We start from the raw sequence: 26096 nt of genomic DNA, 5'->3' as shown, positions 1-26096 counted from the left end.
TAAACATTTCTGCCTTTTTCTGTCTTGCACTCCACACATGCACCATGCCATAAACCCAGGTTGTGTGTTCTAGCAAATAGGAATGCTCTAACTTCCCGGTGAAGAGTTTCCAAAGCTAAGAGTACTGCTTGTGTTATGGATAGCCAACCTGAGCAGTTGGGCCTGGGAAGAACTTCTTGCCCGAGTTGTCATTTGCTGTCTGCATCTTTACCGGCTACCGAGCGTACGGTGTTTTTAACTGCAAAAGTTAAATATGTCTGTCATCTCGTTGTGCTTAAGTTGTGGAATGTCGAAGACCAGCAGGTATGGTACTATTTTGTGTTGGCACTGTATTTTCTTATGGTCCAAATTCTTCTAGTTCTTTTGAAAGTCAGTGGATTTTTCAAAAATACTTCCTTCTTGCTCAGCTTTACGTAGAATGTTGTAGAACCTATTTTTTTCCGGTTTAGGAAAAATGAAGAAATGTAAACGTTGCAGGTACGTTAGATACTGCATCGCTGCCAAAACAGCTGTCTTCTGGTGTTGCCATTAAAACAACTTTTGGAACGGCAGATGCTTGATTGTTGCTGTTACTGATCTGTACAGATGAAGGGAAACAGTTTTAGGAGTAAATTTCTAAATGACTTTTTCTTACAAGCAGGTAAATATCAAATGATGATGTAATGAGGATATCTTTAATTACATAAAATATTGTGGTTTGGCATGCAAGCCCTTATCTTACTGTGTAATCCAGCTTGAAGAAAAATTCAAAACAATATAGAAGTTTATGAAGTTGATGTCCACTTTTTAGCAATAGTAGCAGACACTTTTTAAACACAGAATGCCTCTTAGTGAGTTTTCTTTTTGAAAAATCTTTTGAAAGTAGCATTACGGTTGTTTTGTGAGCTTTTTAAAATGCATTATCTTGAAAAAGATAAGAGAACCATATTGCTTCAAGTTCAAGACCCTGAGGTTGTCTTCCTTCTCATCCCCCTCTCCCCTACCTCCCTCACGCCTCGGAACTGGGAAGCAGAACATGTTTGTGTATAATGGGTAACGCACACTGAAATGGTTCCTTTCGTACACCTGAGTCACAGCAGCAATATGAATGGGTTTTGGCAGCTGCAGTTCTCCAACAGCTGCTTCGTTCCTTGTTCACACCGTAATCTTCTGCAAATTCTGCTATAAATTCATTCATGAGTATCTTCTTTACCGCTTGCAGAATTTTGTACCTGTATAATTACACAATTATTTGCTCATAGTAACCAAAAATATTCCCGTGGCTTCTGGAATGATGGCATCTCAGTTAAGGAACGTGAATTAACATACATTTTGTCGTTAATTCAATCTAGATCTTTTTTTTTTACACTCTGAGAATTCTCACAGCAGTGTCGCTACAGGAAACGATGAAGTGCCAAGGGGTATTGAATTACGTAAGAAACAGCTTTGGGAGAAATAATCATGGTCTTTGATACACAGGAATATCTGAATTTTAATATTTTTTTTTCCCATGTGACAATTTGCAGGTAACTATGGCATCAACCTAAAAATTAAAGTGCTTACGTTTTTCCAAACCAGATTTGCTAAGAATAGCTGGATGGTGAAAACTGCGATTTTTGAATCCTGCAGGTGCTATATATGGACAAAGCAGTGTTTGGAGTTCCTCCCTGAGACTTAAAAAGAAAGAAAGAAAAAAAAGTTGAAGCTATTTGTTCCAACGTTGTGTTTGCTCATCACTGTTGAAGTTGCAATTTCCATTTCAGCATTAATTTCTGTAACCTTATAGTACCAAGGTCATTGCTTGTACTGGGGTGCCAGCTCCCTGTCCGAAACAGAGACCCTCTGAGTAAAAGAACCTCTTCAGAACTCAGGTGATGGGCAGAGCGCACGTTAGAGTGACCGTTTGTTCTTTTTACTTCAATTGTGCAGGATGGAGGCTTCCTGCCTAGAGCTGGCTTTGGAAGGTGAGCGCCTGTGTAAAGCAGGGGATTGCCGAGCTGGCGTGTCTTTCTTTGAAGCAGCTGTTCAGGTTGGAACGGAAGATTTAAAAACACTCAGTGCTATTTACAGCCAGTTAGGCAATGCCTATTTCTACCTGCACGAATATGCAAAGGCCTTGGAATACCATCACCATGATTTAACCCTTGCAAGGTAATGTTGTGTCTTCCTTTAACCATGTTCTCCATCCCGTTCTTGTAGAGATGAGCAGCTGACCCTTCGTTTTCCTACCACACCCTGCTATTAGTATGGATCATGAGTGAATGAGGTGATGGCAGAGGGCCAGGGGGTCTGCAGGTAGCTCGATTGCCCTTTAGCCTGGGAGCTAATATTCGGTCTAGCACCATAATCCTAGTACTGACTGAGGCCCCACCAGGTTTGTGGATGATTAACGGACTGCTTTAAATCCACCCTTTCTTGATCCTTTCCTGTTTCTAAACCTCAGGCTTTCTGGTTCTCCAGAATGTTAAGCTGGCTCTCTTGTCACCTGGACAGAACTCACTCATGTTTCTCTGTGTAAAACTCAAGATATTGTGAAATCTAAACCCCCTGTGCATTTCATACACCATTTATGCATCTGACTCTCAGTTATTTGGTACAGACCCAATAAAAGACACGGACACCTAATGTACTTAACCTCACTTTCGGCACAAATCTGTTCTTGCCCCTGCCTTAACCCGCTCAAGTGCTGTAACCTCGTGGGACCTTGGTTTGTTGTGTTATTCCCCAGGTACCCCAGTCCGAGTGGTTCAGTGGCAGTCTTTGGCCTTAGTCTCATTTGGAATCTGGACATGTAGAGTTACCTCTGAGCTTTCTGGGAGACCAGTATGTCTCGTAAATAATACAGGACTGTGGTAGTCAAGTAAAATGCAGAAACGGTTAAACCTCTCTTGCTAATGCTGGGACTGTCTTTCTCTATAATCATTAAGAATTTTCTCTTTATTCTTTTCCTAAAAGAAGTGAGGGTTTGGGGTTTATTTTCAATGTTAAGTAGATGATCAATACCATGAATACTAGCAGTTGTACAGACAGCACCAACAGAATTAGTCTGTAACCACAGATTGAACAATGCTTATGTGAGGGCATTTTAGATATAAAATGAGCTGAATACAAGTGCATTAACATGGGTGTAATCTCTTTTCATAAATTCTTCTAATTGCCTGCCATACATTGATCATCTGCTTGGTTTCAAATTAGACACGATTTACTGGGTGCTTTATTTCTGCAATTTTAGGACAATTGGAGATCTCCTGGGAGAAGCTAAAGCTAGTGGGAATCTGGGCAACACCTTAAAGGTACTTGGGAATTTTGAAGAAGCGATTGTTTGTTGTCAAAGGCATCTGGATATTTCCAGAGAGCTTAATGATAAGGTAAGAATTGCTTGGGAATCTGGGAGTAAACTGCTCGTGCATATTACTGAACCCTGTTGTATTGTAATGAGTGTGCCACCTTTCAGAGGGAAGTAAATAATGGAATTATTTCTTCTAGACAGTCAGAATCTGTTAGTTGTTAAGATATTTGTTTGCACCTGGAAGGCTATAGATCCAGATTAATAAATTGTATCCTGGTTTTTGTTGGGGTTTTGGATTTAATTTTTAGTGATAATGGGCCTCAAGAACTGTTATGTATCTTGCACCTCAAAAGGAAGTAGTATGTGAAACGATTTAAGGGATGTGACTGGGTGGGAGGGAGTAAGGTGGGTGATAAGAACACGTTCAGAATGGGCAGGGCACATGTTGACAGATAGTTAACAAACTTGTTTTCCCATCTGTGGATTGTACTAGTAGTTATTGTGACACAAGACTTTGAAGCATAAAAATTTAATGCCTTATTTTACTTCTGGTTTAGGTTGGGGAAGCAAGAGCACTGTATAATCTGGGAAATGTGTATCACTCTAAAGGGAAAAACGTAGCTAGCGGTGGGACTCATGATCCAGGGGAACTTCCAGATGACGTGAAAAATGCTTTACAAAAAGCTGCAAATTATTATGAGTAAGTAGTAGCTTTGAATGTTGGGGATTGAGGGGATATGACCGTCTAGTTCATGAGGATATTGGGAGATTTGTGGTGTCGTGAGCCAACCTGTGGCACACTTCTGTTCAGAACTGTGGTACCTCTGAATTTTGTCCCTTTTAAACTGGGGAGTGCGCTACTTTTTTTGTTACACCCTCATTTGTAGTGTACCTCTTATTATCTGGTGAGTCCTTCCCTTATCTTAGAATCCCGTACTACTCTTCAGACCAGGCTGAGACAACCACAGGACCTCAGTGTACTTGTACGTAAGGTCGCTCTGTAACGAGGAGCGAGCACGCCGGCTTGAGTGAGAACGCAGTGAAGTTCAGCATCTCACAGGAAATGTTTCCTACTTAGTGGAAGATTTGTGGTTGCATAAAACCATTAAAATAGGCCAAAGTAGAATACCTCTACCTTTTCCTTTATACAAATGGAATATTTTTTAAAAAAATTATTATTTAAAAGACTGTGAGGAAAAAGTCACTATTCTTCCCCTCCTCACTTTCCCCCAAACAGGGAAAACCTGACAATAGTAACAGAGCTGGGTGACAGAGCAGCACAAGGACGTGCCTACGGCAATCTGGGAAACACACACTACCTTCTGGGCAACTTCAGGAGCGCGGTCTTAGCCCACGAACAGGTACCACAACGCGCTGGTAAGGAATTCTGTTCCAGGAAGCAGCCTGTCGCCGGGTGCTCCTGCTCTGAAGTACGTGCATTGTGGTGGATCTTGTTGCAAGGTTCCTAGTGCAAGTGTTAAATCTTGGTGGCGCAGCTGCGAGTCTGGCTGCTCTTTTCAAGCATTGTTGGCCTAAAGCACAGATCCACGAGCACGCGTTTCTGTACGCAAATGTACGTTACAAAGTACAAGACTGAGTAAATAACACAAGTATTTCTCATTTTAAGCGTCTCCTCATTGCAAAAGAATTTGGTGATAGATCAGCGGAAAGAAGAGCGTACAGCAATCTTGGAAATGCCTACATATTCCTGGGTGAATTTGAAACCGCTTCCGAGTACTACAAGTTAGTGGACTGCTTATAAATATATCTTACACCTCTTCTTGCACAGTTTTCTTCTGTTGTGCCTGGTTCTTTAGCTCACTGTAGAACAGCCAGCTCTTCAACATGTACTTAGAAAGGAGCTGCATTTTTTAGCAAAAATAACATTTTCCCCTAGTTGTTTTAACTATTCCAGTTCTTTCAGGGCAGGGGCAGCATTAATCTTTATTTTTTTAACTTGTTACTTTAAACGGATTCTTCTCAGCGCTGTAGCCACCCTTCTGTTGATAGGCATTTATTGCCCGTTATTCCAGAGCCAGGCGTTACTGTGTTAGCAGCGCTGGCGTGACCCGGGTCACTTTACACACCGACGGGCAGCTCTCGGGTACACTCACCAGCCGAGGCAGGGGCTGCGCGTCAGCGTGGTTTTACGGACTTAAGTCTCTGTTTCCAATCCAGACTTTTTTTCTTGGTCTCTGCACCACTAAGCAGTTGCTGCTGTAACCTGGGAGAACACAAGCCCGGCACAGATACACTCTAGGCGTTCTTAGCATCTGACGTGGATTTCAGAGCTTACCCGTTCTTTCTGAAAAGAGGGAGAAGAGCCTCAGTACTGAGCAGATTCCTCTTGGCACGCAGACTCTTCTGACCCAGCAGGGGCAGGCTGGCTTGGTGGGTGTACGTCTGTCTTGCTCGTGGTGCTGGAGAATGTACAGCATTTATCGTAATGCTGGTACTGAACCGTTTCAAGTGCACACTGTGAGGAAAACCGCTATAAATTGCTGATGAGGGAATAAATTAAAATTAGAAGATGCTGTTTGAGGGATCAGTCTGCTCTCCAATAAAGGGCAATAGGTTGCAGTGGAGGGGAGTGGAAGACAGGCACTTAAAATCTTGTGAAGCTTTACAAGATAGTAATTTATTAGCAGCTCATTTGCCAGCCTGGTGTCCTAATTTGTTTAATTTGTATAATTGATTTTTAGTTGCCCAAGTACACTTCTAAAATTGTTTCCTTATGGTGATTTTTGGGGTGACTAACGCTTTCTTTCAGGAGGACGTTACAGCTGGCTCGACAGCTTAAAGACAGAGCTGTGGAAGCACAGGCCTGCTACAGCCTTGGGAACACGTACACTTTGCTTCAAGACTACGAGAAAGCAATTGATTATCACCTGAAACACCTCGTGATCGCTCAGGAATTACATGATAAGTAAGGCCTCAGAGGTGGTTTGATGTATGTGTGACACTTAAACCAAATCCTGTGGCCTCTGACTCCGCTGTCATCGCTCTGTGTGTGACCGCTGAATTAAATGTGCAGTCCCTGCAATGCTGGGCTCCAGTTTCCGTATGGGAGGGAAAAATTACTCATGGGAGTATTGCAGCTCATGAGCCTGAGAGGAAAGAGGAATTGAGGAATGATTGTCTGTACATCATCTTTGTAAATTAAGGAAAAGAAAAGCAGATCTCTTTTTCATGACTTCATTATAATAATTTTGCATACCTTCACAAGAATACATCTACTTTCCCCATCCCTTTCCATCTTCTTAATTTGTGGAAAAGGAGAATAATACAGGAGCAAATAATGCTTATTTTATAGCTGTGATTTCTGAGGCCTTTTTTATAACGTGGGGTACCACTACAACTTTTACAGCTTTTAAATGCCCTTCCTTCTAACTCAGTGAGCAGAATATAGGAAGAATAGGAATGAGGAAAAGCAAAGTAGGTTACAAAAATGTTCCGTGCTTGCAAAACTGAGTGACAAGTTTGCTGTGAGCTTAAAAATTAAAGTTTTTATGAGATTTGCTCATATATATGGTTCTACCCAGATCATGCTCGTTTAAATACAATACTTAGCGTGTTGGCGTTGGAGTGGTCTCTGAGGATGGCCTTTTTCTTGGCACAGCAATCTTACCGTGGCAGTATTATGACACCTAGTGTTCAGCAAGTAAAGGTATAATTGAAAACGTTTATTTTTTGCAGAATTGGTGAAGGAAGAGCATGCTGGAGTTTAGGGAACGCATATACTGCTCTGGGGAACCATGACCAAGCTATGCATTTCGCAGAAAGACACCTGGAGATTTCACGAGAGGTACGATTTTCACACTCTGCGTATGTTGGCTGTTGGGTTTTGCTCGTGCTTACGCAGTGATATTGTGGAGATGTGTCCATGCCTGTGATTTTGCATGATTTCTGAGGTAGTTGAGGCCAAATTATTTCAGCCATGTCTCCCTGCAGCTAGCTCCTTAGTTCCTGTGCCGCCTCCGGCAACGTCAACACTGAACTGAAAGTTAATAGCCTTGCAGAGGTTATTTTAGACCAAATGGTTATGTACCTTTTAGTTGTTACATACCTCATTAAAAAGAGGATTCTCTGTTTTCCACCAGGAAAACTTTTTCAGCCTTCATCTCCCAGAAATCTAGGGGACAAGGTTTGCTTTGTATTTACACGTGTGTTCTTTGTTACAGTAGCAGAACTGCTTGTTTTGTTTGGTTGCAGGTGGGAGATAGAAGTGGGGAACTCACTGCCAGACTTAATCTCTCAGATCTTCAAATGGTTCTCGGATTAAGTTACAGCACAAACAACTCCATGATGTCAGAGAGCCACGTGGTGGATAACAGTCTGAATGGTACGTGCCTGTTTCTGCAGCACTTTCTATCAGGGAACTTCAAAAAGCATCTGCTGTTTGTGTTGTTTTCTGACTACTGGTGGTTGAGTATGTGGGGGTTGTTGGTGTGTCGTCCCCCCCCCAATGGTTGGTTTTGCGGTATTGGACCCTTCTTTTCTGGAGTATCTACATGGTGAATCACAGGTTATGGCTTACTTTCTTCACGCTATGTTTCTAATTGTTCCTTCCTCTTTTTTTTAATGTGGGAGATTTACCTATTTGCTGACAAATTATGTCTCCTTTTATTCTTCCTACCATCTTAGTGACACTGGGGGTTACAGTAGAACGTGGTTCATTTGATGTTCCTTTGGTCAAAGATCCACGGTCCTTCTCTGTGTCCCATGGAAGCAACTTCGGTAGCTCAGACCGGTGTGGTTCTGAAGGCTGCTCTTACTAGGGGGTTATTCACCCTCTGCTGAGGTATCGAACGGCGCTATGCTGGAACTCAGGATTGCTGTACCTTGGGCCTTAGGGGAGGACAGCCACAGCTCTGAGGGTGACACCATAATTCCTAATGATGAAAAGATCAACTTGATTCTTTCTTGAAGGTACCAGACCGAGAGTAGGACGCCGCCACAGTATGGAGAACATGGAACTTATGAAATTAACACCAGAAAAGGTTGGTGCTTTCCTTCGTTCTGCTCTGCTGGTGAGACCGCAGTGAAATGCTCTAAGGGTTGAACTTCAACAGTTACAAATAGAAGTTTCACAGTTAACAGCTTCGAAAGAGCTCAGCAGAACGTTGTGTGTCATCTGCATCCCCTTTTTAGTTCAGTTGATCTTAAAAGTTAGGGAAAAGCAGGTCTAACAATTCTAACAGTACTGCTGTCATGTCGGTGAAGTCAGCACCTCACACACATAATGGTTGTAACGGCTTGTGGAAAGCTTGCTTTACTGCCCTCGCCAGTCAGCGAGTGGGCTCCTGTAGTGTGCATCACAGGGCTCCTGTAAAGTGGCTGGAGGGTGCAGCATGGAGGTGATTCCGAGCAAAATTCCTAAGCTTTAGCTTGGCTGTTCTGGACATTATTTTCCTTGGTTACAGTCACGTTACTGGCACTTAAATGCACGTTGTGTTTGCCACTTTGGGATTTCAGCCGCCTTGCAAGCCATGATGCGTTTCACTATCCGTCTTGAGTAAGAATGCTGCTCCAGAAACGCTGAAACTGAGTCACAGTCAGCGAAGTAACCGATCAGTAAAGTAACTGCCCACCGAGCTCAGAGAAGTCTCTTGGAGCTGGGCGTTCCCCATTAAAATCCTTGTGTTGGTCTTTGAGAGGGTCCCTGCACATTCTGCCTGCCTTTACACAGCGGGCTGGCAGTCCCACGTAAGCGACTCCTGTGGCAGACTGAAATTGCTGGTTTTCCCTCCATACTGGGGTGTCCAATTCCCATCTCTTCAGGCGGTGCAAAGCCTGCCCTCGTGTTTGTCAAAGAAAGAGCAGGTTAAATCTCAAGGCTCATGTTGGGACAGTGGGTGCAGCTCAAGTCAGCACCGATGCTCAAGAGCCTCTTTGAGGACTGAGTTAAAAAGATTGTGTGTTTAGTCCAGGGCAGATCCTCTGCAGGGAACCTCTAAGCGTTTGGCCAGCACCAGCTGTATTTTCTTAACTCTCTGAATCTATTTAGCTGTGACAGCTTTTAACACGCACGGCCTCTGGTATCTGTGCCCTAAATGTAGCAAAATATTTCATGTGGCTCTTTATTATAATAAAGTATTAACCTACTATTGCAGCTTAGCTCTTACAAAGGCCTTTTTTTTTCAAGCTATTTAGTAGGTTCTGAAAATTCATTCCATAAATGTCTTTGGTACATAGAACAACATCTGACGCTAGCAGTACGGTTTGATGGTACAGGCTGCCGTCTCCTCGGAGCTGGAATCTGCTGATCTTAAACAAGCCTGTAAAAGGCAATGCATTTGGGCAGGCAGTGTCGCTGAAAGAGTTGTGACTCTGTTCACGGTTTCTGATGTCAAATCAAGAAAAAAAATTGGGTTTTATTCAGGTATTGTAACAGTTTGTCAGTTGTAGATAAAGCTGTCCATTCTGTGGATAATTCTGTTTATTTTAGAAGAGAACTTAGGGAAAAATCTGTCAGGTTGATAAAGCTGTCCATTCTGTTCTTCGGTGAAATGAGATGGTTATTCCTGTTTGCCCTTGTGCTGGCATTCTTCTCCCTCTTCATTTTCAGTCTTTACTGGGAATTTTGTGTCTATCAAGCACTTCACAGAAGGCTGGCTGAGTATCTGGACCAGTACAAGGGTCTGGTTTTGCTCTTACGCTTTGTAAAAGTATGGGGTTTTAATGTTTTTATTTTTCTTTTTCCCAGTTATAAGAATGTCAGGTGGAAAAAGCCAGCTGTGTCTGCATTTCAGCCCTCCCATTAACTCCATCTCCTGCACTGCAGCCAGCAAGGGACACCTCAGCACGTTTCATTAAATACACGATTTGACCACGTTTTAACCCCTCAGGTGTCACATCACAGTTCAGTTCCGAGGCTGAGCAGTAACAGTACTAACCTGCTTCAGGTAACACGAGCTCAGCACTCACCGGTCAAGTAACAGAACCAAACCCAAAGTTTTCACATCCTCACGTGTCCTCAACTAACTAATGTAAAAGCAGCTTCCATTTGGGGAGGAAAAGCAGCAGCAAATAAGAGGTAACAGTACAGAAGGCTTAATTTGACGACTCTTTGTTTTCTTAGGTTCAGAACTGGAACAGTGAGATTCTTGCTAAACAGAAACCTCTGGTTGCCAAACCTTCAGCAAAACTGCATTTTGTAAACCGACTAAAAGGCAAAAAGTACAAAACCGGCACCGCCTCCAAAGTTTTGCAGGATGCCAGTAATTCTATTGATCACCGACTTCCAAACTCGCAGAGGGTAGGTCTGGCGAGCTGCGGAGGCCGCAGCCGCTGCTCACCTGTGAGCAGGGGACAGAGAACACACGCCTGCAGCTGCCCGTTTCAGTCGGACTCGATTGACGCTCCGTGGCTCTGTACATCGAGGCACCACTGGCCGTTCTACAGCTGTCTCACGGGTGGTGCCAGCTTTAAGCTTTTCCTACTACTGCAGCATGTTTTTCCTGGGGGATTTTCTAAAGTTACAGCTCAGCTTGCACGTGTTATTTTATTTCTAGTCTCTTCTAGACTCTGCTGCTCCAAACTTAAAATAAAAATCTAGTTTTTCAGACAGTGGGAGATATTTTTGACATATTTTTTAGGTTATTGCACTCTTGACAGAAGTTGGGTAAAAATAAATAGAACGGAGTATTCGATCTGGATGAGAGACGAGTGCTTTTGACCAGACCTGAGGAGACGATGGAAACTGTTCATCGCTGTGGGCGTTTTGAGTTTTTGGTGGATTCATGGCTGAGGAGTGTAACTCCAGCTGTACTGCTCGAGAGTCCTGTTTCTTCCTGCTTCAGAGAATGAAACTCTTCTAATATATTTTACCTTCCAAAACCACTTGCCATATTATTAGCATTTTCTCTTATGACAAATCTGTGTCTATAGAAATTGATGACTAAATGATTTTTTTTTTAATGGATTTCAGAGATGCAAATACCAAACATAACACTGGAATGAAACTGCGGTGCAGTTCTCCTAGCTGTAGGTACTCTTGAGTTCAAAATGCCCCTAACTCTTCTCTCCTTTTCAGAAAAACAGTCGAGAGACAGTGGCAGACGAAGGGTTCTTTGATCTGCTGAGCCGATTCCAGAGCAACAGGATGGATGATCAGAGGTGCCACTTCCAGGAGAAGAACAGATTCTCAGCTGCTTCAGTGGGAACATCCTCTACTCCACCTAAAACGATGAGAAAATGTAATTTTTTAAAAGTAAAATCCGTATCTGACCTTAGTTCCTGCCAAATACTATTTTAAAAACGCATTTGCTTACTAGGGCAAGGAACTTATTTCGAGGCTAACTTGTTTTCCTCCTGCCCCCCAGCCTTCTCTACTTCTGTAGTCTCACCCCACACGGATGAATTTCTGGACCTCCTCGCCAGCTCGCAGAGCCGCCGCCTGGACGACCAACGCGCCAGCGTCAGTAACCTGCCCGGGCTCCGCCTGAACCAGCACAACAGTCAGTCAGTCCTGGGGCACCTCATGGCGACCAACAACAGAGAACTGGATGACGACTTCTTTGATATATTGATAAAATGCCAGGTAGGAGTTTTACCACAGTTCTTCAGATTCTGAGTCTTTGGGGATTTGCTTTGTGCATCCTGCTATTTAGTTGCTTCAAGTTAAGCCACCTTGTTTATCGGGTGCTTTAAGGTACAGAATGATTTGGCAGATAAGGAAGAACATACGGAACAAAAAATCAGGATTTTTTTTTTTCCAGTGTCTTTGTTTTTTGTGTTTACAATTTCTCTTTCTTGTTTTGAATTTTTTTTTTTTTTTTCCCCAAAATTATCCAGTGCTTAGAAAGTGTGATTTTGGTATTTATACCCTGTTAACTGTTTAAAGTAACGAGTGCTGAGAAAGTGAAAGAAAACAAGGGAGGCTATTAAAAGGAGCATGTAAAATGATTTTAAGAAAAAGTGTTTAGATCTGGCTTGTTAGGAGGGCGCCTGATGTTCCAGGAATCCTAACGTACCCCGTGAAAGGGCAGTGGTGACAGTGAGCATCATTCCGACTACGTTAAGTTTAAATCACAGTTCACAGCAACGCCTGTCAGTTAGAGCGTGGTGTACATGCCAATTAGACCAAAAATAGTTTAATTAAAAAGACTTGGTGTTTTACGTGATGGGTTACTAAGGATCTCAAAGTGAAAACTTCAGATACCGAGGTCTCCGAAGGTCAGTACGTAGGTTGGCTGGTGGGAAGCAGCACCTGGAGCTGAGTCTACACTGCCAGTGTTCATCAGCCTGATGGAACACCGTGTCCTGCTGTAGCAGCTCGTCTGTTTCCTTCTCCGAGTCAAGCAAACAACCCGGAGATGAGCACGGTGGAGGTGTCTCCTCCCGTGCCCTGTAGGTAGCAAAGGCACCGCCATGTCCGGCTGCGCGTACTGAGCCTGGGCCGGAGCAGCGCAGTCCCCGCCGGCGGCAGCGGTGCTGCCCCTTCACGCAGAGCACGGAGGGTTCTGCTGGCTCGGGGACCCTCTCCCAGGCGGCTCCCTCACAGGCCCAGCCAGCGCTGGGGCTGCCCTTCCCTGAAGGGGCCGCGTTCCCCTCCGGCGAGCTCGGCCACAGCTCCTGCTGCGGGGAGCGGCCGGGCCCAGGGAAGCCAGGAGGGCGCTTCTGCAGGCCCAGGGCGAGAGGCCGAGGGTTGTGATATCCAGCCGGGGGGGTGGCTGTGGGAAAGGAGCACGGATGCCCCCGCAGAGGCGCTGGCCAGCTGTGATTCCAACGTACCCGTCCTTCCCGTTTGGAGGAGAACTCTCGGCACTGCCCTTCCAAACCTGGCCAGAGTGCGGCTGGTTTTGACTCCTTGTATAAGGAAAGGGAGACAGCCGTGTTTTCTGTTGTGTCAGACTGGAAGTACCATGTGCTGACACTAAACTCTTCTTTGGGACAAATGACACTTTGCAATACAAACAGGAACTAAATGGGGGGGGGGGTGGGGGGTATTTTCAGACACACGTGGACAAGTGGTTCGGAGGAACCACACTGGCTACACTTCCACTCTTAACTAATTTTATTTGAGAAGTTTAACTTGAAACAAAACTTACAAATTAAATCCTTGTAATAGCTCTAAATCTGGAAACAAAAGCTTTTAGTAATTTTTCGCTTATATTGTTCATTTATTTGATTATCTATGTTCCTGTACATATGCAGCTTTATCGCTCGGTCTGTCTGCAGGGTTCCAGACTGGACGATCAAAGGTGTGCTCCTCCCTCGTCTGCAAAAGGCCCAACTGTACCAGATGAGGATTTTTTCAGCCTGATTTTACGATCGCAAGCGAAGAGAATGGACGAGCAAAGAGTCCATTTACCCTCAACTATAAAGGGACCAAATTCTGGCTGAAGAAAGAAAGAGGCACGTACTGTGCAGTAACATCTTAGGTATCATTTCTGTTTGCTGGAAAAACATACATGCCTTTTTACAGAAGACTGCAATTAGTAGTTTTGTCCCCTTTCTAATAATTTTTTTGTATAAATAGCAGCAGCATCACACTCGTGACCAGTAGTTAGAGAGTTGCTGCTGCCTTTAGCGGTGTCTGAGATACTGAATCGGATTCTTAACTCCCTCCAGCCTATGAACATTAATACAGATTTTTTTCCCTGTCAAGGCATTCTCATTGCTGATGTGAGGATTCTACCACTGTCTCCAGCTAGTGCAAGGCCTACATTTGTACGTTCTTTTTAAAGAAAACTTAATTTTTTTTTTCTGATTTGTACCTCCCTGGAAAAAGGTCCTCTTTTCTTTTGTACTTTTTTTAAAAATAAAAGAAAACTGAGAAATAGTTGCAGTACTTAGTCTGTCTTTGTTTCTTCAGTAATTTTTATTACCAAAAAAAAAAAAAAATCAAACCCCAGTTTTAATTCTGTTTAGCACAAACCCAGTCTTTTCAAAACATGCTGGGGTTTTGGTAATAACGTAGTTAAGTGTTTTTCCTGCGTTACTCAGCGCAGTTTTACACTCAAAAGAATTTTTAAGTGACGCTTGTTTTTAGGTAACAGCTGCCGCCGCTGTGGGGCAGCCTGTGGGGCACATGCCCCTGCACGGGGCGGCCCGGGGCCCGCTGCACAGACGGCCCCGGCCGTCGGGGGGTAACTCCCACCCTACGTGAACGTAAAACATTACAAACGGTGAATGTGCGTCTGCTGCTCCAGGACGTGCTGCGCGGGGTCGTCCTGGGGACCACCAGCTGTCACTGCTGCCGCCCCCGCGGCAGAGACCTGTCCGGAGGGGCTCTGGGGAGCCCCGAGGGCTGCGCGGTGCGCTAGGTGGAGGCACCCGAGTCAGACGCCACTGATCTTCACAGCAAAGGTGGCAGACGGCTCACCTCAGGCACTTGGAAGGGAGGGCATGCCCGTTTTTAACTGAAGTGTTATACCCCTAGAGAAGACCCTACAGTTAATGTAGCTTCAAACGGCAGCGTAAGGTTACTTAAACAGGCTCCACATAATTCAAACTATTTTACAGTTCATGAAAGGTCCACAAACAGCCTCTTGCAGCTTTTTCAGCGCTGAAAAACTGATTTCTACTGAAACGGAAACTGTTTCTTTCTGCTTTTAAGGAGAAATGACAAAATATTCTTCCAAAGCTGTGTTACCATCAGCTTATCGGCTGATCTGCAGCACTTTCACTTAGTGCTTCCTGTTCCCTCTTCAGCTTTGACTCACCCTAAAAAAAACCAAACCAACACCTGATACAAGGTCATCAGCTTCTCACTCCTCTAAACTGTCGTAGAACCGAGCTGACAAGCAGCAATTCTACTTACTTAACACTGATTTTAAAGAATATAAACCAGAAGATAGTCCTGAGACTTCTAGCTGAGCTGCAGTTACAGGTTTATGTGAATTAATCACATGAATATCAGCGACTTTCTTCAGGCTCTGTGACAGTTACCCCATCAGGCTCATGGTTGCAGTTTTACTTGAAGCTTATTACACAAACTTGACTCCAAACAAGCTGCAACACCCACAAGCCTGTTTTCGTGGCCAGTTAAAGTTGTATTACCTTACTTAATGGGTTTATTCCAAGTTGCAGAATATCCTCAGGATATCCTCAGGGTCCCGGTGTTTAAAACCGCCCCTCATAGCTCTGCATCCTAGTGCTCTGACCAGAGCCCAGCTCCCACCACCGGACCGATGTTCTCTCTTCTACACTTGACAACTCGAGCAGAACTAGCAAGTACGTGGAAGATTAGACAGGACTTACAGCAGAGCCTGGGGTTTCCTTAGTCTCATTCCTACGAGTCACGTGAACTGCTCTTCTTCTGCTCCTCATCACACGGTTCCACTGCAGAACTTTTCCCTTCTGGGTTTTTATCAGGATCACAATTTTCTCCACTCTCTCGCTCTGCTTTGCCTGTCTCCTGTTTCTGCTGCTCAAGTGCACGTTCTTCAGTGAGGTTTTCAGCTGTGATAGTTTCTAGTCTACAAACTTCACACTCAGTGTGTAAGCTATGCTGTAAAAATTAATAATAAGCTATTAATCAAGCAATCCAAAGGGATGACATCGTTGCTCAAGGGGCAGAGCTCCCCCAGAGCATGACAGGTATCTCTTCTCCTGGGGAAACAGTACATGTAAATAATTCTTATTTACACACATCTTATTACACACATCTAGAGTGTAAGTTTGGTTTTAATTTTCTGTAGCTTACAGAAAAGTCAGCACTGCTTCCCCCCCCCAGCCTTTCTTCTGCGGGCAGGCATTACTGCCCAGCCTGACCTGAGTGCTGATCTCTCAAAACACAAGTTGTTTAAGTCTTTACTATAAAGAGTTTCCTGCCAGTCAGCCATCGCACGGTATTTCTCCAGAACAAAACATGCCCAAGACACCTCTCCCGAACTGTTCTGGAGGGGAACAGGTACTTCCTTAACTCCTCTCTGCCCAGCACCTGGCTTTTAAGCTTGTTGTTTAAACACGTTCTGGCAGGTGACATTAAAATCTGTTAAATTTAATCGCAGCTCAAAGAGCGCCAGGACTAACATACACCAGGCTCTGGTCTGTCAGACTCTCCTACTTGCGTGTCCGGCTCACTGCTCGTGCGCACGACGTCAGCACTTCTGCGGCCATCGCCTGGTCTCACAGGGGCATCTCCGCCGTCGTAATGTCCTCTGTAAACGTACGGCAGCTTCTGCAGATCACAGCCGTCTGATTTACTCCCACCGTACTGCCCAAAGTCTATTTTCTCCTGTTGACTGTCAGGTGGAGGAAGACTTTTCTTCGGAAAAGAGAAGTATCTCAACATAGACACTGATGATCCTGCACCGTAGCAGAAAGCCTGGGGGCGGGGGGGGGGGGGGGGCGGGCAGAAGAACAAAACACCAAATATTTTCACCTTGCAGTTTTCACACAGAATTCAAAGTCACATATCTGAAAAATGCGGAAAGAGAAGCTCAGGTGATCAGAAGAGCTACAGTAAAGGTGCTGAAGGCTCCAACTCAATGCCTGCGTGCACAAAATGCCAATTATATGTGTCACTGTGTAGTGGCACAAAAAAGAAATGGGAACGAAGCTGCAATAAATCGTCATAGAGTCCAAGATTTTAAGTGGTTTAATGCTATTTTATCCCACTTGGGGAGGGATGTGGTTTAAATATAAACGTACCTGTTGTTTAATTGCTAAACCAACTGCTAGAAAGATTTTGTCAAGAAAAAAATCCCCTTGTAGAAATTATTTAATCCATGCTAAGAAAGCTGTTAGCAGTACAAGTAAGAAATAAATACTGTAACAGATAATAATACCTAAATATCAGTAAGTTTAATAGATAAGAAATAAAACGGAGCTTTGAAATATAAGACAAACGTATACAAACCAGGACAGCCAGAGCCATCGTAACTAGCACTGGAACCTGCAGAATGAACGGGATCTCCTTCATAAGTGCTTTGATGAATTCGCCAATCCCTTGTCCTACGTGCTTCAAAGGCTCAGTCACAAAGTTGGTGAAAGTAATTGCCAATGCCTAGAAAAACACCAACAGAAAACCAGTGACGTCACTGATGACAGACATAAACACGAACAGTCTCTTTAGGCCCGGCACGTACCTTGGTCGGTGGAACCAGCAGGACGGGGTTTACGAGCAGAGTTTCATAGTACTTCTGACAGGGGTCGTCCTGAAACGTCCATTTACTTCTGAGCCACTCTGCAGGCAAAGCAGAGACCTGCTGTTCGCTGCTTTTTGACAAGGCGTTTTACGACACAGCAGCAATACAGAAAGCAGCACCTCCGTTACAGGTGGGAGAGAACCCTTCTAGGTACGGTTCAAAGTTCAGATTCATTTTTAGAAATCTGAGATTAGCTTGGCAGTGTAGTCTATCCAGTCAAGGGGATGCAGGGAGGAGAGGGAAGGCCAGAAAGAAAGAGAAAAAACGGAGGTTTTCCCATGTTTAGTCATGAAAGTTCTTTGTTAGATGGACTTGGTCCCTAGAAGCCTCAGAAGAAAAACAAGTCTGGTCTGTGAGAACTATTACCCACCACATTTTGTCCACAGCTACTGAAACAGAGGTAACGCTGAGTGTCGTTACTCATCTGCCAGGCTGCAAGTAGATTCAAAACGAGTGTTTTGCTTGCTAGATTTCAAGGGACTATTTCAGTTCTAAGCAGAAAGTTACTCCTTAAGGGACCTTCTAAGTTATAAACACGGAATTTATGACCTCGGTGCTTCTGTAGTTTGATTTTATTGGAGTCAGAACATAAACCACTGAAATTTGACATAAACACAGCAATGACAGTCAATAAATTCTAAAGGGAAGTCCAAGCACTCGCTCGGAGTTGCCATCATTAATCTGATCTACCGGCTATAGCGCTGGGTAACAAACAACGGCTAATAAAAAAATTCAGCTTCCTCTGTGGAATAGCAGCACTAGAGCAAGTAGTTACAGATCTCATTTCTGAAGTCCCCTGTACCTGCAGGCCTGGCAGGTGAAAAAACATAAATCTTTTGCTTGAATTCTGCCCTCCTACCTTCAAGAAATGGCACTGAATGGTACTGGGGGAGGGGAGCTGGGGAAACACAGGCCGGGTGGGTTACAAGGAAAAGAAGTAACAGCACGACATGCTCTAGGCACAGTTTTGTGACCAAAGGCCTAGAAAAGAAAGTCTGGTGGAATGGGAAAATGGTAAAAACCACATAATCATGTATTGCTGAAGAAAATGCCACGTACTGCTCATGAAGAAATTATAGAGTGTTCTCGGATACTGAGTATTTTGTGGTCTTCGACGCTATTAACAAATAATGAAGCCAGTACTTACCGATAAGACTTCCCCCCCAGTCCAACTTCTCAGCACAGACGTTATCAAACTGCCCCATTTTCGCAATTTCTGCCTGATGCTGCGCGAAGGCCAGCTGCAGAGAACGGGGAGCGCTTGTGAAACACAGAACGGGGTGGCGCGGGGCGCAGAGCACCTGCGCGCACGCAGCACCGCACCGAGGCAGCGGTGTTTGCTCTTAGCCGGTTTGGGACAGTGAGCCGGGTACACCTGGGTTACCAGAAGCCTGCTGCCTAAACATTTTAACAGAGTTAAATCCTAAGTACTTCCTGGGAATGGATAAAAACTACCACGGTGGCCACCTCTGAGTTGTTCTCCAAATGGAGCCTGAACTACCAAAAGAGCAAACTCCATATTCAAAGATACAAGGGCAAAAGTAATCTGGTGACATCGTGTTTCCTTAAAATGTTTCTGGATTCAAACCAGAGATGGCTGCCATGCAACTGTCAATCAAAACATCAGGACGTTCTCTTTTACGTTTTAAGTAATTGCCATTAACAAATACCCGCATTAACAAATACCCGCATTAACAAATACCCGTACTCCCTGTAATTTTGCCCTACAGTTTGCACCTGACCATCAGACAGAACAAATTAAGTCAAAGGATCTGGTGAAAACCTGACATCCTTCACTGCCCCAATCCAAGCCCTCCGCCCGGCAGCCCGCTCGCGCTCAGGAGCCGCCCTGCCCTCTGGCGCCCCGCTGCTCCTGGCTCCGACAGGCTGCGGTTCAGTGCTGGTGACGAGATGCGAGGAGCCAGACTTTGTGGCTCAGCTATGACCTAGTAGCATAAACTCCTCCTCGTTAAAACCAGCACCACTGCCCAGTCAGCTACTTCGTCACCGTTAACGAAGCATTTGTCGCTGGTCCCTCGCACAGGAAGCACAGTTGCAACGAGGGAAACGTCAGAAAAGAAAAAACTCCCCCCGATTCATTTTCACGAGACTTTCCTGCCGAGCTGCTTTAGGCAGAGCTCACGTCTGCCTTGCCCCCAGAGCGAGGCGCGTGCGCCTCTGCGGCAGGCTAACAGAGCTGCTGTTGATCTTTCAGACTAACGCACCTGCCCACGGGCGAAATAAAACGTTCCTCCCTTTATTTCTCTTGTGGTCAGTTACTGCTTTATCTAAAGTAGCGAAGGGAACTAAACTCACCTCCCTCACGCAGCGCTAGGTTTGCGGGGGGACTCATTGATCTCAAAGGTCTTTTCCAGCCTGAATTATTCCGTGATTCTACGAGTCTGTAACTGTAGAACTTTTAAGCCTAAAAGCCATGAAGATTTCAGAACAACTTACCTTATACAAGTAAAGCCAATTCCATGCAAAACTGATGAGAAAACTTATCAACAAAACACGTTTTAGCTGAACAAACCAATGAATACGTGTCCAGAGCTCTGTGGCTATTACAATGACAACGCACACTAAGCAGAGGAGTATCTGAAAAAGAAAACGGGAAAAAATTATGATGCAGATTTGGAATTTTCCAAGCTTACTGCCAGCACACGTGAAGGAGCTTCCAACTGTTGTTTTTCCTGGCGTCACTAGCGGGCATTCCCATCACAGCCTCACGCTGCAGCTGCCCCTTTCTCTCTCGTGATATTCAGTTATTTCTTCCTACGACACGTATCACGCTACCTGCCGTACTTCAGCATTACAAACCCGGTGTAATGCAGTGCCTGAGCGGTACGCGGCTGCCGTGAACCACAGAACCGCTGCTGCCAGCTCCTGCAGTTTGGTGAGGAGGCACGGCTACTGCCTGGCCGACAGCAGCAACGCTTCAGGGAAGCACTTCACAGTCTCTTGCCATCCGAGGACCCCGACCAGCGAGGCCAGGCTACTGACAGCTTCCTTTCTCCATCTGGCTTCCACAGACTCCCTCATAACTAGAGGCGACTCTGGAGATCAGGTCAGCATAAACTGTTACCACGTTCTGAATTGTGAAGATTTATTCAGAGAGCTCCAGCTTAGCGCTGTGCAATTCCATTTTAGGGAATATGACATTTTCACCCAGTCGTGCTCTCCTCCTCTCCAACACTATACAATTTTTTTCAGCAAAACTCACAAAAACCTCTGACCTATGAGACCTCAAATATATCCTCGTCTCAATATAAATACATCCCAACTCCTGCAGAAGCCAACAGCTTCAGCAGCTATTTGAACAAGAGACAAAACTGGAAAACTTACAACGCACGAGTTGTCAGTGTCAGCGATAAGCAAGAACTACAGTCTGATGAGTCACCAACACAGGTATGAAAGACAGGAAGAGAAAAAAGCAAGCGTACCAGAAAAAAACCACAGAGCTACAATAGGAAAAGATGACTACAGGAATAACAAACTTGAATTCTTACTCCAAGCGAATGCATCGCCTCTACCTTCAGCAACCACGAAACAAAAAGAGTGACTGGCTGTGAGCACGACGGAAGGAGCTGCTTTAGGTGTGGAGTTAAGATGGCAACGCTCATTGACCAGACTTGCACAAAGAAACGGGAGAAAACAGCAATTAAAAACTAACAAAACCCCTTCTCCTTCTCTTACCAGAAACACATTATACAGATCTATTCCAAAAGTGTCTTCAAATCTCCAGTGCCAAGCTTCGTAATCATGGTGCTTAAAATTGACCAAAATATCACTAAGTGCATCATCCACGGCACCTGACTGCCAAGTTTCCTCATTGAGAAACCGGAGGATCTCCAAGTACGTCTGCTTTGTAAGGATGATCTCAGCATCGTAATGGACGCGGCCCACGTCCTCCTCAGGCTGAAGGAAAAGCAAAGCAGAACAGTGGTTAAAAGCTGCTTATTTGGAAATGGCAGTACATACGAAAACCTGTATCCCTAGGCAAAAACCTGACCATGTACCCTCCTTCTATACCAGCACCTTCCAGACTGCAGGATGGGACAGGGAGCACACTGTGATGCTACAAACTTTTTGTTCATTCTTCTAAACTACAGAGGGTGATTCTGTGATATAAAACACGAGTTCAGCTGGTTTGTCCTCTTTCAGTTCTACAGCAAAACCCTAAACAATGAAGTGAGTTATCTCACCCGCTATTACAATTTTAGAACCACTTCTCATTAACAAGTAATAATTACAAATGCGCTATGTGTGCCCCTATCCTGGCTGGGTAATACAGATAGAAGCTATTAAATACCAAAATGAGAAATTTTACATTGCTAAGTATAATGTTCTTTGTTAAATATTAATTTCGCCTACTGCTAAAAATTTATCCCTCTACCTCTGAATAGAAAAACAGTCTCCAAAGTCAATAAAGAAAAGTAATAAGGTGATGCTCATATGCAAACCCTGATAAGCTACTGTGCATGGCAGAGTAAAACAAAGGTCTAAAAGGTCTACAGCAAACGAACAAAATCCGGCTCTTCAAGTTTTACAGCTGTTAACAGGAACTGCACAGGGTATTACTACGGCTGTGTCCCAGCAACAGGTATGTGGATACACACTCTGAACGCACACAGTCTTCCTCTGGAGGCTTTACAGACCAGGAGCAACTGCCTCTCCTGAGCAAACACCACTAACAGCAGTACTGCATCCACACTCTTCTACCGTTTTTTCCTCTGCCATTCAGTTCCCTTCATTCTAATTTAAAGTATGCCAGAATAAGTCACCAATATTTGCTAACTGCGAAAAACACACAGTAGTAACATGAATTCTAATTATTTTTAATGACTGTTCAGATACTTACAAGGCCAAGTTTTCCAGCCTCATTTAAAATCTTTTTCAAGTATCGCTTAAAAATATAAAAGCTACGGCTTTCACGAGATTTGGCATTCCTCTTCTCACAATCTGCAATCTGCAAGGTAAAGACACCTCGTTCACTTCTTGCTCAAACCAGTCTGTTCACAGGGGAAAACACATCCCCCCCCCCCCCCCCGCTTCCATTAAACTCAGGATCAACAGAGGCACATTTCTTTAGTCCAGCAATAAGCCCCTGACTAGCACAGCAGGTAAGAGGTGTGTGTGGCTGCTGGCGACACTTCCCACGGGACTGGCCAGTGCTGGAGGATTCCGATCTGCCGGTAATACAGTTTCAGTACTAACCTCGGTAAGACTAGAAAAACCTAGAGATCTAGATCTCCTTAAATTTAAAGTTTACACCAGGGGAAAAAAAAAAATAAAATGACAGAACTGTAAAAAACCCTGGCTAACTAAAGCAACGTTAGAATGACAAACCCCACCGGGTCTCCAAAGGGCTGCGGGAAGCGAGAGCCCCGGCAGCTACGCAGGGATCGCTGCATCCTCCCCACCTCGGGGGAAGCAGCAGCGCGGGGGTCTCGCCGCGGCTTCCGTGGGCTGCAGCGCTGCACGTTACAGCCAGCCACCGCCGTGCTCCCTGCGCCCACACCCCACCCCTCAGAATGCAACAGAACCGAACAACTCGGGCGTGAAAGGTCCGGTTTAGCTTTCGGCAGCGGGTGTAACGCCAACACCACGTGTTTCAACTGCTGACACTGGCTCCTGTCAACTTCTGTCACGCTACCGAACATTTTAGGAAACAGACCTTGGTTGGCAAAGCAGCAATCTGGAGTCGAGTTCCAACTACTTCCAGTCTCTCCTCTGAGCAACGAGGCCCTCCCTGCGTACCACACGGTTTCTCGCAAATGATGCCAGCAATTCCCCTGTCCTACACTATCCAAAAGCATCACCAGAAAGCACAAACTATGAAAGGCTGGAAAACATCCCAAAGTTCCGTAACAAACCTTCTGTTGCAAGGAATCTACTTCTCTGGAACAACTCGATAAGACTTCAGTACTGACTGCATCCGCAGAGTCATGATAGTTTGCCTAAAATTACAGAAGAAAACCACGTATTTTTAGAATCAAAGAATTTGATCGATGTGCCATGTTACACTTTATAGTCAGATCACTTTAAAACGAGCAAAGGAGCTAAAACCTGAGTGTTGGTCTTTGCTGTCAGTACTCTCCCAACAATAACTCCAGCTGCCTCCCTGCTGTTATTTTAGGCTCCAAACGGACAACTGCTTTAGGTCCGTGTAAATGCACACTGCCTTCAAAAGGCGAGGTCTTGCCCTGTCCTCCCCCACCTGCCCTTTCCCCTCCTGGGTGCTGCTCCTCCCCCACCTGCCCTTTCGCCCCCTGAGTGCTGCTGAGCCACCCAGTGTGTCAGATGAGGTAATCGGACTGGCTAAAACCCGACTCAGCAAGGAAAGGGGCAGTTTTCAGCTAGAACAATTCCCTGCAGCTGGCCACGCAGCCAGCCGGCCTGAATGTAAGCACTGAACCCCATTCCAGGTTACCCGCCTCTCCTGTCATCTCCCCTCTTCACTCGGGAACCTCTTTTCTATTTTTTCTGTTCATTGCTCAGACTTCACAGTGCTCCTCCTACACAACCAGGTGGGCAAAAGCCTCCACAAGGAAGTGCAACATCACAGGAATCAGTGAACTCCTGCTGATACGACGTTTGGTTTTGAGGACTAGAGTGGCTCACATGGCTGGCCTGCCTGCCTAAAATCTCTCACTGCAGAGCACAAAAGAAATCCTGAAAAGATGGATTGACACAAAGCAGTCAATTTTCTCCTTTAAGATGCAGTTCTATTTTCAGGGGAGCAGTGGTAAAACTCCTAATGTTTTTTTTTTTTATGAAAGCCAAAGCAATTTGGCACCAAGTTGAAAGACTCCACAGCTTGCAGCTGAACCTGAGGGTTGCTAATGACTACCAGGTGGGCTTGGGGCAGGTGGAGGCTGAGGAGGAACCCTGCGGAGAGAAATAACGCAGTGTGCGTTTTTTAAGTTTCAGAAAATTACGTTCTGAAGCATCAGAATGGCATTATTCAAGACTGCAAAACCAAAGCTGAAAGCTGAAGGATGGCAAAACCCAAGGGTGCCCTACAACCAACGACAGTTTACAGTGCCAAGCGTGCACGTGCGCCCTGCATAGACAATACACATCTCATCACGTACGCAGAGCCCGCCCCTCATCCAGGGCAACCGAGATGATCCACCCCATTAAAACTAGCTTTTTGTACTTCACCTTCTCCTCAATGTTCATGAAATACCAACAGCAAAGCGCTCAATCCCTGTCCTGATCCTCCTCCTGAAAACTGCTGCCCAGCGTTACAAAACACCACTGAGTTTCATAATGCTCTCAGAATAAAGGGGGTTTATTCCCATATTGCTGGGGAACTGGGTAATTCACTTATAATCAGCAACCCGAATTCCCCCAACTTTTATCAGCAAGGAACTTAATTTTCAAGATATTTAACACTAGAGAAACTAGCAAGAGCTGCTTAATGCAGTACTTCTCAGGTAAGTAACCTGTGGAGCCACAACCTGCAGGAATCAACCACCACCCGTGACCAGACGAAAAGCACGGTTCTTGTGACTCGGCCAGTGCATAACAGGAACTCGCCAGCAAAAGGCCCCAAGCTGATTATCTACAGTAACACAGATCACCAATGTTTCCCCTGCAATTTCAGCACACACTTCTGTGTATAGGTTCAGATGTAACCTTCTAAGACCTTAAGAAGATGCTAACTCTGTTGTTCTCTAATGTCACAATTTAAGAGCAATCTTTCAACAGTGCATGGCTGAAGGACTGTTTGGGAGAGACACGTACTCGTGCACCCTTTCCTTTTCTACCTTGTAAGGCCTTCGCATTGTTCCTGACGCTGCATCGTAATTGAGCATGTCCGTGGGGTCAATCCATTCATCGTCTTGAACTTTACCACTCCCCGTTAGCACAACTGCACATAACACCACAGGAAACAGCATCCTGTATCGCTAAATGCAACAAGAAATTCAGGTATTTAGTTCAGGATGTACAAAAAAATGGAAACAATCTTATGGTGAGATGGGAAAGTAGAAAATATCTGAAAATATTCTTTTTTAAATGTGTGATATGCTTTAGTCTCTTCAATATTAGCTAGCTAGCCTTGTCTTTGGTATTGCCTAATCAGGAGGAACAAGAGTGTAACCCCCTGCCCTTGACAGGGCTTAAGTAGGGTCTTTATCACTTGAAGGCCTGCTTCATTGTTTGAGGTAAGATAAGGATGAAGGAGGAATTGTCTTTGCCCACAAACCGTGACTACGGAGGGGGATGTTGCCCAACTGGCCTTGAGCTGTGGTCATGGGGGAGACACTGCCCAGCTGTCCCTGAACTGTGCATGCTCTGGAGGATGGGTTCAAAAGGACAATCATGATGAAGACTATCGAAGAACTCTTACTTCCTCCCCAAGATCACCAAGAGACCCCCGAAGGGGAAGACTGCGCCTGTGCAAGGGGAGGAGATCTAATTTACATCCGAAGCGGGACAGAGCGATGAAAATGTACCAGGCAATGAAGCAATCTTGTGAATATGTAAGTTTTGCTGCTTTAAATAGGACGCAATTACCGCGGCTCGGGGTGCAAAGCATCCTTAGGGCACCTGACCCTCGCTGCACCCAGCGCTGCAGAGCTGTAATAAACATACCTGCCTCACAACCAACTTTGCGGAGTTCTTTCACAGATCAACGGCATGAAAAAAGTATCCTCTGGTGTTGTTTAAAAACTCAGTTCTCCATCCAGCAGGTTAAACTTACATAATTTTTTTCCCGA

General features: G+C 44.9%; 2 protein-coding genes across 3 annotated transcripts in view; one reads left to right on the top strand and one right to left on the bottom strand.

Moving 5' to 3' along the window:
* Nucleotides 1–14054, top strand: part of GPSM2 (G protein signaling modulator 2) — an 18609-nt gene extending 4555 nt beyond the window's left edge. The window contains exons 2-14 of one of the 2 annotated variants that reach the window (XM_009951824.2): nt 1909–2130; nt 3212–3347; nt 3826–3968; nt 4506–4629; nt 4896–5011; nt 6039–6194; nt 6965–7073; nt 7481–7610; nt 8198–8268; nt 10350–10526; nt 11304–11466; nt 11593–11810; nt 13451–14054. In XM_009951824.2, coding sequence (XP_009950126.1) covers nt 1909–2130; nt 3212–3347; nt 3826–3968; nt 4506–4629; nt 4896–5011; nt 6039–6194; nt 6965–7073; nt 7481–7610; nt 8198–8268; nt 10350–10526; nt 11304–11466; nt 11593–11810; nt 13451–13615 — 1930 coding nt within the window. In that variant the 3' untranslated portion in view covers nt 13616–14054. The remainder of the gene's footprint in view (nt 1–1908; nt 2131–3211; nt 3348–3825; nt 3969–4505; nt 4630–4895; nt 5012–6038; nt 6195–6964; nt 7074–7480; nt 7611–8197; nt 8269–10349; nt 10527–11303; nt 11467–11592; nt 11811–13450) is intronic. The other variant, XM_086463483.1, reaches the window with a different exon arrangement.
* Nucleotides 11411–26096, bottom strand: CLCC1 (chloride channel CLIC like 1). Its single transcript, XM_086463484.1, has 12 exons — nt 25972–26096; nt 25143–25283; nt 23244–23327; nt 22229–22336; nt 21064–21285; nt 19825–19965; nt 18515–18608; nt 17308–17405; nt 17079–17225; nt 16254–16544; nt 15476–15725; nt 11411–11448 (listed from the first exon to the last, which is right to left on the bottom strand). The coding sequence occupies exons 2-11, from the start codon at nt 25272–25274 to the stop codon at nt 15507–15509; spliced, it is 1536 nt and encodes a 511-aa protein (XP_086319610.1). The 5' UTR covers nt 25275–25283; nt 25972–26096; the 3' UTR covers nt 11411–11448; nt 15476–15506.

Source organism: Leptosomus discolor, chromosome 3, assembly GCF_034619465.1.
Source record: "Leptosomus discolor isolate bLepDis1 chromosome 3, bLepDis1.hap2, whole genome shotgun sequence".
In the NCBI taxonomy this organism is placed as follows: domain Eukaryota; kingdom Metazoa; phylum Chordata; class Aves; order Leptosomiformes; family Leptosomidae; genus Leptosomus; species Leptosomus discolor.
Note: the sequence above shows the minus strand (reverse complement) of the source record. Positions and strands in the feature narration are given on the sequence as shown.